The sequence below is a fragment of the Rhododendron vialii genome, chromosome 9a (assembly GCF_030253575.1).
Source record: "Rhododendron vialii isolate Sample 1 chromosome 9a, ASM3025357v1".
Taxonomy (NCBI): Eukaryota; Viridiplantae; Streptophyta; class Magnoliopsida; order Ericales; family Ericaceae; genus Rhododendron; species Rhododendron vialii.
Window position 1 is genome coordinate 6,761,334 of NC_080565.1, and position 11,812 is coordinate 6,773,145.

Sequence of the window (11,812 nt, forward strand, 5' to 3'; positions counted from 1 at the left end):
TAATTGGCTTGAAAGTTCTAATGGACTTGGTTAATTCTAAAGCTTTTGTCGCCAAATGAAATTATAAATCCTAAAGAAACACTTTTGCATAGATTACCTGCATAAAAACTACTCCCTATCATTTTTTCAAAAAACCAACTTAGTGCAACACTCAACTTCAGTCAATGTTGAGCAGGAAGAAACTAACCAAGAGTAAGTTTCCAATCAGATTCAAAGAAACGTGCTAGGAAGTATGCATAAGCAAGAATAAAAAATAGTAGAACTAAACGCTAAGTTAACTTATGTTCCTCATGTTGAAACAATAGAACTGAACGCTAAGCTCAATTAAAACTCTAAAAACAACTTTAAAAAATTATATTTGGTCTTATTTTTAAGGATAAAGAAGCAGAAAAAACCCCCAAAAAAATCAAATCTTTGCGCAAATGGAAAGCGATAATGAAAAACAAAATCCACATGATACCCATTTGTTTACCAGTGATGGTGGAAGAATGGTTACCTTTGAGTCCTTGACCTCGGCTGTTCCGCTACTTTGGCGGTGCTCGGAAATAGAATAAATCCCTTGGAAAGAGAAAAATCCAAACCTGAGAAGTACTCGTACCTACGACAACATGAATCAAGTATGTAATCAGTGTTCTTTCAGTCTATGCCATGGGAATGAACAAACCCTAAACTCGTACTTATTTTACTGAACGATGTGAAGAACTACAAACCTTTTGGGGTGAAGAAGAACTACATGCCATCGATTCGAACTCCGAGAGCCTCGAACGGTGGTGGTTCAAGTGGTGATCGTCGCGCCGGTCGGTGGTGTTAATGATGTCCAATTTGGATCGCCAGAAAGGAGCAACTGGGATTCGGTGGGTCTATGGTGGTGGGTCGATTGAAGAGAGAGAGAGAGAGAGAGAGAGGGGGGAGAGTGATTTTACCACCAAAAAAACAGGACAGTGGGAGAGTGAGGGATTGGAATAAGGGTGCAGCTAGGGTTTCCCACAATATCGGTTTATGATAACCCTTGGATGGATCAAATATCTATCAAAATGCCATTGTAGAATGCATGGTGTAGATTTATGCAGGAGACAATTCTAGACCTTGGTTGTCTTTTGAATTCAAAACCAGTCCTATATATATATATATACTCCCTCCGTCCCATATTATTTGGAATTTTTCGATATTTGTGTCAGTTTTCAATAATTTGTATCTTCCAATATGAATTTCCAACAATATGCAATATGAATCTTGTTTGATAGTTTTCGATTAGATTTATAATACAAAGTTTTCAAAATTATAAAAAATATCATAAATTGGAAGATATAAGAGTTTAAAAAACGATGCGAATATCGAAAAATACCAAATATTTTGGGACAGAGGGAGTATATATTTATAGGTATGAGTTCGTGTCGTGCTGTGCTATGTTTGAGTTATATCATCTTTTCCGATTAATTAATTGATACGAAAAATTAAACGGTTATTCGTGTCGTTATCGAGTTATGCAAGCCGTACATCATTAAGGCTTTGTTTGGAACTCAAGGAAAAGAAAAGAAAATTTAAAAAATTTCCCTTCTATTATTTGGTTAGAACAGAAAGAGAAAAGAAAATACAAGTTTCAAGTCTAATGAATAATAAATTTATTCTCCTATTTTTCTCTTATTTTCCGCACATTTTCTTTTTCTTTTTCTTAGGTTTAAAAAAACCAAGGCTTAGTTTTCATTTTAATGTGTCGTAGTATCACATTGGTGGGTGCTCATGTCATCAAATAATAATCCGCCCAAACCCTCCACGTTAACGGGTCTGTCCGGGATTCCGATCTTAGATACCCAACGGGGGTGAGTCAAGGTTTCGAAAGCTGCAGGGCAGAGAGAGAGAGAGAGAGAGAGAGAGAATGGGCAGCGGGAAGCAAGAGAAGCGTTCAAAAAGTAGTAGAAGAACCACGAAGAACGAAAACCCTAACAAACGAAAGCGCGTACCACTCGGCCCCAACAGAGCGCTAGCCAAGAAGGAGAAGAAGGCCAAAACCAAGCCCGACAAGAACCACATCAGCTTAGGCGTAGGAACAGCGGCTGAGCAGCTGAGTTTCTTTGTGGACCAGTACCAATCGGCCAATGGCGTTCAGCTTTCGGCGCTCGAGCTCGAATCCATCAAAGCTGGTTCGCTTTGCTTTCTCTTGATTTTCAAATCCAGTTATTATTATTATTATTTTTTGATAATGCAGGGTGTCCCACGCCAGCCTTTTTTTGGTAATGCAGGGTGTCCCGGGCCAGCTTGCGCGCACCTCGGACTAATCCCCATAGCCCCTCTCACATTATACACTAATGCATGGAGTGAGGGAGCCCAAAGAGTTGTTGGCAAGGATAAAAATCCAGTTACTTGCTTCCGGTTTTGAAATCTAAAAGCTCCTTTGGATTGAGTGGTTTGATAAGAAAAGAAAAGAAAGGATTATTAGGAATTTTCCCCAAATGACTCTCATTCAGGTTGATTAATTTGGTGAGAAATGGGAAGAAAAAGTGTACCGAAATGAAATTTTTTGATTGCCCCTTCCCTTTTCTCATCAATTGTCTGGTGAGAAAGGAAAGCTTTTTGTTGCATTTCTGGGAAAGGCTGCAATACGCACCTTTATTTGGATTTGGGTCTGTAGGGTATGCACCCCTTGAATCCCTTTGGATTCGTGGGATTCATAACATTTTGTAGAGAAATTCATTGATTTGTAAAATTTGGGTAAAGAAAGATTCATGACATTTGCATCAAAATTCATAAAGTTCGTGTAAAAATTGATAACACCGAGATAAAATTTCATAGCATACAAATGTTATGAATCGTTATGCAAAAGTTATGAAATTTGTAGTATAATGGTAGGGTCAAGATGAGGAAGATCATAAAATTGTTTCCAAATGGCTCTTATAGAGCAGGAGGTGCGCGTTAGCATTGTTTTTTTATTCAATATGATTTTAGCCATTGCTCTACATGATACTTATTATGTGGTGAGCCAGCCGTTAAGCCTATCGTGCTCTTCAAAGCTAATGTTGTGAATTTTTATGTAAAATGTTATGATTTTTAGGCGATTTAAGGGGTTCATATCGTACACGCTTAAATAAGTATGCTTATAGTAGCATTTCCCTTATGTTATAGAAACTGGGATACGGTGCAACCGAGTGTTGTATTATTTTACCAATATTTTTTTTCTTGAAAGTTCATTGGCTGACATGAGACTAAAGGATAATCCTTAACTTTGAAATAAAGAATTGTTGTTCAAATTAAAGAGTTCAACTTGAGTTTAATGTTTATCAAATTCAAATCCAAAAGAGGCTTAAATCGAGCTTCAATCATCCATCAAATCTATATCAAATCAAAGAAGGAGAAATTTTTTCATCAAATCCAGCTGAATTCAATCCTTTCGCGAAAGCGGCAGTTGGATTGGAGTTGTTAGATTCCTTCTCTGTCGTGCGCAGTTTAGATGGATTTAATGTCCATGAGAAATTATCCATAAAATGAAAACCTAAAACTTCCCTGGAGGAGTGTTGGATTATAATATGTAGGAAGAGAACTTGAAATTCCATTCTACATAATTTATGCTAAGAATTTGTGCCAAACACACCATAATCCAACTTTTTAATCTATAATCCATGATCACCCAGAATTTTTTTGCCAAGCCCCCTTTAATTATTCTTTGATTCCATATCATTGCCTTTTGGAATTACATTTCTGCTAAATTTTCTAAATTGGTCCAACTGCAAATATATATGGGAGTTTCGAAAACTTTAACATGCAACCAATGGCTCGTGTTGTTAATCAAGTTGGCCTCTATATACTGACATAATCTCTAAAAGGAGATGCCAAGTATGGCATGTCTGATTGCCAGTTCTGATTAGGGAAACTTAAACTCGGACATATTGGATTTCCTTTGCCAGCCCAAACCGGTTTTCGGTTGCTTTGGCGGAAGTTGAATAATGAACCGTATCAGATTCTTTCACGATGCGATTTCTGTACACTTTCTATTGACATAATTGAAGTTTGCTACCCCTCTAGTAATAAGCTGTTGATGCTTTGTACTTGGATTGTGCAGATAAATGCATTCTGGAGCTATCTCGAGGCATGGATCAAAGTGCTAGCAATTTAGGCGAACATATGAAGGCTGCTTTTGGATCATCCTGGAAAGAAGTTCTTTGTGAAAACCAGCTGCTTGAAGGAAAGATTGATCCTGGAAGTCCAGCTCTTCTTGTAATCAGTTTATCTGCGTTGAGATCATTAGAACTTCTTAGGTGTGATCCATCTTTGCATTCATTAGATATATTGAACCTTCTGAGGATCTGTATCGTCAGATGCCTAATTATACTCGTTTTGCGTAATATATAGGAAAATGAGTTCCTGTAACATAGCAAACTTTTTATATCCAGCCTCTTTGAGTACTTAAGGAAAGAATGTATTATGGTTCTTCAGGGCTTTCAGGGATTTGACCAGAGAATGCTACGCTGCGAAGCTATTTTCGAAGCATATGAAGATTGAGGACCAGGTAGTATTTTTGCCTTCTATGCAGCTTCTGTTAGTTATGGATATTATAGTGAATATGTGTGGGAAATGAATTGTAGACTTTTATGTAGAAGTTAGCATTTGAGTTTACTATCTTTTGTATTGGAAATAAAATTAGATAGATTAGCTTAAGGCTGGTGTATGCATGAATATGTACAACAAAACGGCTGTACTGTTGGTCAAAGTTTTGGTGATTATAGGAAGCAACTTCTGATAAAGGTCAGAAATATCAGCAAGATTTCTGATTATTTATTGGGTAGCAAGTGGGGTCTCATTACATAGAGACGCTTATACCAAAGTCTTATTTTAACACTGGGCATATTACACTTAATCTTCTTGTTCTTTAAGAGTTTTCTAGGACCACCCTGGAACTACAAAACTGGACACTCTGCACCCTTGAACCATCATGTAAAGTGAGACGGCTAGTTTTTTCTGCCAAAACTAATGGAAAAGTAGATTTGGCACTTTTCTATATAATTTTTCCACCTAAAAAGAATCTCAAATGGCTACATTACGCTTGGAGGCTATATAAAACAATATTCTTCAAAATAGATGTTTAATATGAAGTCATTCTGGTTGAACAAATTTATTAAGTAATTTAATGCTTTGGTCAACATTGTACTTAAATGGCTACAAATTGTCTCATAAGAGTGTTGCCATGGAAGATGTTCAACCTAGAAAAGATTCAACATTGAAAATATATTTCTAACGATGGTGTTTTAATAGCCTTCAAGGGAATTGTAAGCTAGGTAGCCGGATACGCATAAAGACACAGGACATGGGATTTCTAAAAAAAATGGGAACATGGACACAACAGGGAACACGGCAAAAATAAATGAATAATATTTATTTTATACTATTGGAGGCATAGTTATATGTAGAAGCATGAGACATCTACATATATAAACAAACATCATTTACACATCATATACATATCATATCAGTGTATCACACTATTAATCCAAAATATTCGAACTAATACTCATTTACCCATCAAAAAATAAAAAAATTGCACATTTAACCCCTGCCGTGTCCCTCCCTTGTCCCCCTAAAAAAGTTGATTTGCGTGTCCTATATGTTTTTTTCCGGCCTCTGGTTGTGTCAGTGCTTCATAGATTGTAAGTAATGCGGATATGCTTTGGGTGGAAAAATCATATAGAAAGGGGTCAAATCTGTTTATCTAGCTGTCTCACTTTACATGATAGTTCAGGGCTGCGAGTGTCCACTTTTGTAGTTGAGGGGATCTCTTACAGGATGTGTAAGACTGAGAAAAACCTAGGGAGGATGCTCTGTGCCCGGACACTCCTTCCTTTTATCCTTCACGGAAGATGCTCCTTGCCTGGTTGGTTATCTAGAGGTGAGGTGCTTGGAGGCTACCATGTTCTTTCAGACGTAGAGCGCCTAGAGGTGGGCTTACTTAGTGGTTGGAATCCGCTTGTGGTACAGTGTAAGCTTGCTCAGGGATATGCCACGTAGCAAAGGCTTGCTGGATACCCACAGTTGTCAAAGGGACATGAAACATGCAGGCAGACCAGAAATAGCTCATTAACATTTCCTACCACTTTGAGACAAATTGTCTCTTGGTACTTGGTTATGCTATTAGGGGCATTATATGGTATCATCCAATACTGTAATTGCATTAAATGAGGAACTCATGAGCTGACAAGTTTTAAGATATGCTGTGTGTTTTGGTTTGCATACCACAAAGGAAGTATTATTTGAGTAAATCTTCTGAACTAGTCTCGAGTCTGATTACTTTTTATTGGTTGTTCAACTTATATTGTATATGCACTTATCTATCCTTGTTCTTACTAATGAATTCAGGTGGCCATTTTAAAGAACCGTGTTAATATTGCTTGTGGTACACCAAGCAGGTTAGTCTTGTAACTTTGTTTTTATATTTGCTTTTTCATCAGAACCCTGGCTCTATAAAGGCATGGTGAAAAGGCTACCCATTTCGTCTACGATGGACAATTGACCTTTATATATTTTAGGCTTTAGGATTGGTTTTGTAAACTTTTTATTGCACCCAAATGCCGTACGTCACATTGTAGTATTACTCGGGTGAGTCCGAGGTCAAACTACGGGGATTTGGATTTTCTAGAGCACAAACATGAATGCTAAATAACCGAAATGATTCGTGTTCAGAAAAAGAAATGTTAAAGTTACCGGAGTTGATAGTATGAGAGACAGTATTGGTGTACTGCCAAAGCGCTAGAGGTTCACATCCACTTTCACTCTTTTACTAGCCGAGAATCAGCTTACGAAGGGTCTTCTTAGTCTGATGATAAAACCATAGTCATTATTATATTACTCCGAAAAGTTGATCACCTGCTTTGATGAACTTATTATTTACTTCCCATATAACGACAAAGGAATGTTACAATGAAGGCTCTCCTATTTGTAGATACTAACAATCATCTTAACCCTGTACTCCTAAAAAGACTTCTTTCTCAATTGAATTACATTAGTTCCTCATGCAAAACTACAATTGTTTTGATGGTGGTGGTTGGAGGGGGTGTGCTGTATCACTGTTCACCAGAGAACTCATACTATGAAAGTAGTTGTCGGTTTGCTAGGTAATCATGGGCAGGTTGCTCTAGTGCTTATTTTTGGGTGTTCCCCCTTTCTTTTGAGCAATATGCCGATATGCGAGTGCTAAAACACCCTTTCCAATAGTGCGCTCTAGCAATATTCACTAGAGAACTCATACTATGAAAGTAGTAGGTGTCGGTTCGCTAGGTAATTACAGGCAGATTGTTCTAGTGTTGATTTTTGGTTTTCCCACCGTCTCTTTTGAGCAATATGCCGATATGCTAGTGCTAGTTACCCTTTCCAATAGTGCGCTCTGGCACTATTCACTGGAGAACTCAAACTATGAAAGCTTGGTAATACACAAATGCATACAACGATCACGGGAATGAAACTCCACCAACAAGCTGGAACGGTGGCCTTTGGGTTGAGCATAGGCCAAAAGAAAATGACCTTGAGAGTCTCTAGCAATGCCTGGATTATCACAGGAACAGTCATCAAATTTTATGTTAATTAAGGGAGGTTTAACGATGCACCACCAAATCAGACACCACTTACGAATCTTAGACTTGGGCAAGGGCAACCTTAGACCCTGAAGCATAAGAAAATCAAGCCCCTCCACCAAACTGAAAGTAGTAGCAGCCAGATACAAATCTGTAATCATGAAAGTGTTATTTGAAATAATAGAACTGGAACACATGGGGCTTCACTCAAACCTAGAAAGGTATCTGTCAAAATCTCCCAACAAATAATAGAAGTGATAATCTCGAAAGGAAATCTAACTGCGGCTCCGTGTGGACCAGAAATCCACTTGAGGTGTTCTAGAAAATCCATTCGGATCAGCTCTACTGTCTCCATCCATCTCAAAAACTACACCTTTGACCTCATCTAAAGGAGGCTGAGTTAACATGGAGTTCTCTACATCAGTAATTAAATACGGAATTTGATCCAAAAGAGGAGAAGACATAAATCCTTGGCATGGTCTTCATTTTCGGGAATGGATTGTCTCCTTTTAATTTTGTATCTTTCCCCTGATCGTTTCTACATCTGCAAGTTTTGCATTTCAATTTGCTTCGTTGATTTTGCTGTTGTGCTGCCGAGTGAAATGCCATTTATCTCTTTTATGTATTTTTCAAATCCTGTGCATTTGGTTTGTTGACATATTGAGTCATGTGACATGGTTGTCTGGGTGTTTCGCAAATTAATCTCAGGATTAAGAAGTTGATTGATGTGGAGGCACTAGGACTATCGCGATTAGCTGTGATTGTGCTCGACATGCACACAGACGTTAAGGGTTATTCCTTGTTCACCCTTCCCCAAGTCAGGTTGTTCCTCCTCCTCCTCCCTCTTCCTTTTACCATTGTTCTTTCGTATGCAATTGGTATCGGAATCATTCACGGGTTTTGTGAATTAAACATCATTTATCTCCGAGACCTCCGAGTCTCAGTGCCCCTGCCTTTCTTTTTTTCTTTTTATACTTGTGTGGAAGTAGGGGAAGTATTTATTGTTTTAGAATCCAGAATACAATATGCATTCTGCCGTCTGCCTTCTTCCCTTTCTCCAACTTGTGCCTGGTATGGTCATTATGGTTAATATTGTTTCTCATTTACATTTGTATTCACATCGCAGAGATGAATTGTGGGACCTGTATAAGTGCTACTTGCACCCACGGCTGCTTCAAGGTGATCTTCGTATCTGTCTTTATGGCCCCGTACCAATTAGCACTTAGGCAAAGAAAAAGGTTCGCGGTGGCAGTTTGTTCGGGTATGGTGTTCGAGAGCTGACCATCACGTGTAGTGTATTCATTTTTTTATTATTGTAAGAGGGGCTTTGTTTGTTACGGCGCAATACAGCACAAAATAATCCCATGAGTAAAGTGTTTTCTCTCTATAACTATTGAACTGGATAATGATTTTGGAAATTGTTTTTTGTTTTTTGTGCTCAAAACATTGTCTGTAACTCACTTTTTATTCTGGTGCTATAAGAGAATACACCAACAAATCTCGTACACCGCCCCAACTTATAAAAAAAAAAGTGAAAAAAAGAGTGTTTTATTGTTGATGCGTTCAATCAAACATGCGAAGATAAATGAATAGAGTATCAAATTTGGTAAAGGCACGTCTGTTAAAGCTCCAATAAACAAAAGAAATGCAAATTTGATTCGCTCATCTCATCATCGTAAACATTCTTTTTCGCTGAAAATAAGGCACAAGAACTCCAAAAAGCGCGAAAATCATCACAGCAGACGGAAGGTCGTAGTTGATACTTAGAAAAGTTGTAGTCATTGGAAAATGGAAAAGTTGTAGAATACGGAGTATTTACTAGTAAGACCAAATGGATATTATTCAATGGACTCGACCAACTTGGGGCATCTCGATGGTCTATGGCTCTATGCCCTAATTACATTCGCCTGGCTGAAGAATGCATGTACCTGAGAGAACTTAATTTTTTATTTTTTATTTGGCAATCTTTAGAGGGTACTTTTATTGATATGAAAATCATACACTGGGAATGGGCAGCCAAGCAACGGCAAAGGAGGTCTAAACTCATAAAAGAACATCCAGAATTTCACACAGACAAGACTCATCTTCGGCCTCGAAAAGCCATTAAGAAGACGTAGAAAACCCGCCACAACAATATCCACAAGGGGTGAGAAAGTCTCATGCATGGGAGAAAGATCACTACAACAAAAATAGTCTATCGCAACGAAATAAAAAATTCATCGCGAAATGGTACGTTTTGGCAAGGAAATAGTATTTCATCGCCAAATTGGACTTAGGCCCCGTTTTAGAAATCTTAAAAAATAAGCAGCTTATTTCATATTTTTAAACTAAAAAATAATGTAAATGAAAAATAATTTTTCAATTTTTTTACATCGTTTAAAAGATCTCAATGAGATCTATCAAACAAGATCCATATTGATAGGAAAAATATTTGTGTGAGCACATAATTTTTGAGCTTGAAATTGCCTTCTTAAAAAATACTCGGCAATTAATATTTGGGCTGAGCTATTTGCAACCACAAATTTCCTATACGTAACTTGTCACGCCCTCGATTTTCAACATAATTAAGTAATACATTTCAATAAAAGAGAAACCTCGCATATCATATACGTTACCCAAAGGAGTTTCCCACCTGTTTAATTTACAAAGAAGTCCTTAAGTTTTGATAATTTCAACTTTAGTCAAAAGAAAATTCAATAGTAATTATTTACAAAACCATCTTTAACGAATCGAGATCTTCACAAAGATGACGAAATAACCAGTGATGTCAGCTTCCAAAAGTCTTTTACTGTCAAGCACACAATGCATGCAATCTATTGCCCGGCGTCAGAACCTGAAAAGAAAGATTTGGTTGAGCTACACTAGCCCAATAGAGAATTCTAAGCTCAAGCTATATGTAGTTTGAATGAATCATACACCTAGAATGAATGAGCGTGGACAGATACGCCTATAGTACAAGTGACTACCAACCAGCTGCAAATCATCGCCCAAGAGTCCTAGACTTCACATCAATGTCACTCTAGCCATTTACTTCTTTAACTAGTTACATTATTAAGCTCACGTCGTTCCACATTTGTCTATAATCAAATCAAAACATCTTATCATTCTTCGTACGGTAGTACAATCTTTCTCGTGTCCACATTGACCTTCATTAAATCCCTTTGTTGCAAAACCTTTCTTTTCCTTTAATCCGGTATTTCCCATCAATAATCACTAGGGTCACCTCGGGTCCAGTTCCCTCGAGCGTAGGGTCACCCCGAGTCTTTTCCCTTAATAATAATAATCAGTTGGGGTTACCTCGGGTCTAGTTCCCTCGAGCGCAGGGTCACCCCGAGTCTTTTCCCTCAATAACGACCACTTGGGTCACCTTTCACAATCAACATCATTTCATCATCCCTTTGACGGTTATACCACTGAAATTTAATTAATCATTACGTGACTCCACAAATGTACATGTTCATGCCTTTTCACTGGTTTATCCATCCGCATCTAGCATAGCATATCAAGCCTGTACGTATAATCCTACCATACTTTATCCATTGGTTTCTACACTTAAACCTCATAGAGAGAGTGTCAAAAGGATTAAAAGACTTGACGAGTCGTGAGGACACAAGTTATTTTATCATCTCAAACAATTCTTTCTCACATCGATTTTCACTTCAAGCATTCTAAACAATCTACCAATCCACCACGTTGATTACATCTCAAACCGCTCCTAACTGTCATCCATATCAAGACTCTGACTAATTAATTAATACACGCCTTTTCCTTTAAGTGCACCATAATTCCACGCGTCCTTGCCGTACCTCTAAGTACATTTTCCATACCTTCACAAGCCACATATTAACCCACGACCAGACTCTACGATGCCCGATTATCTAGTTTCTATACTCAGAGTCCGTAAAAGCATGTACTAAAGGAATCTAAGAATTTTACGAGTCGAGAGAGAGAACGGATTGCAATACTACCCGTCGAATCCCTAGACATGTTCACTCTAGTCCATTAGATGCCACTCTATGTGAGAAACGAGTAATACTCACCAAAACACTTAGAAAGATGTATAAACAAACTCATTAGAGTCAATGAAAAGCTTCGACATGTGAGTTGAAAAGTATAAGAAAGCAGCTGAAAGATACTGCAGCAGCTCAAAAAAGCAGCTGAAAGCAGCTCAAACTCCTACTCTCCTACCGGTAGGCAGGCAACTCCTACCGGTAGAACTTGACCTACCGCTAGGTAAAAAGTCCCTACATGTTCTACCG

At 38.0% G+C, this 11,812-nt stretch overlaps 1 protein-coding gene across 1 annotated transcript; it reads left to right on the top strand.

Moving 5' to 3' along the window:
• The first annotated feature begins 1,711 nt into the window (after positions 1 to 1,711).
• LOC131301621 (uncharacterized) lies at positions 1,712 to 8,997 on the top strand. The gene is made up of 6 exons (XM_058327995.1): positions 1,712 to 2,141; positions 4,055 to 4,250; positions 4,429 to 4,501; positions 6,343 to 6,392; positions 8,262 to 8,375; positions 8,680 to 8,997. The coding sequence occupies exons 1-6, from the start codon at positions 1,877 to 1,879 to the stop codon at positions 8,777 to 8,779; spliced, it is 798 nt and encodes a 265-aa protein (XP_058183978.1). The 5' UTR covers positions 1,712 to 1,876; the 3' UTR covers positions 8,780 to 8,997.
• The last annotated feature ends 2,815 nt before the right edge of the window (positions 8,998 to 11,812 follow it).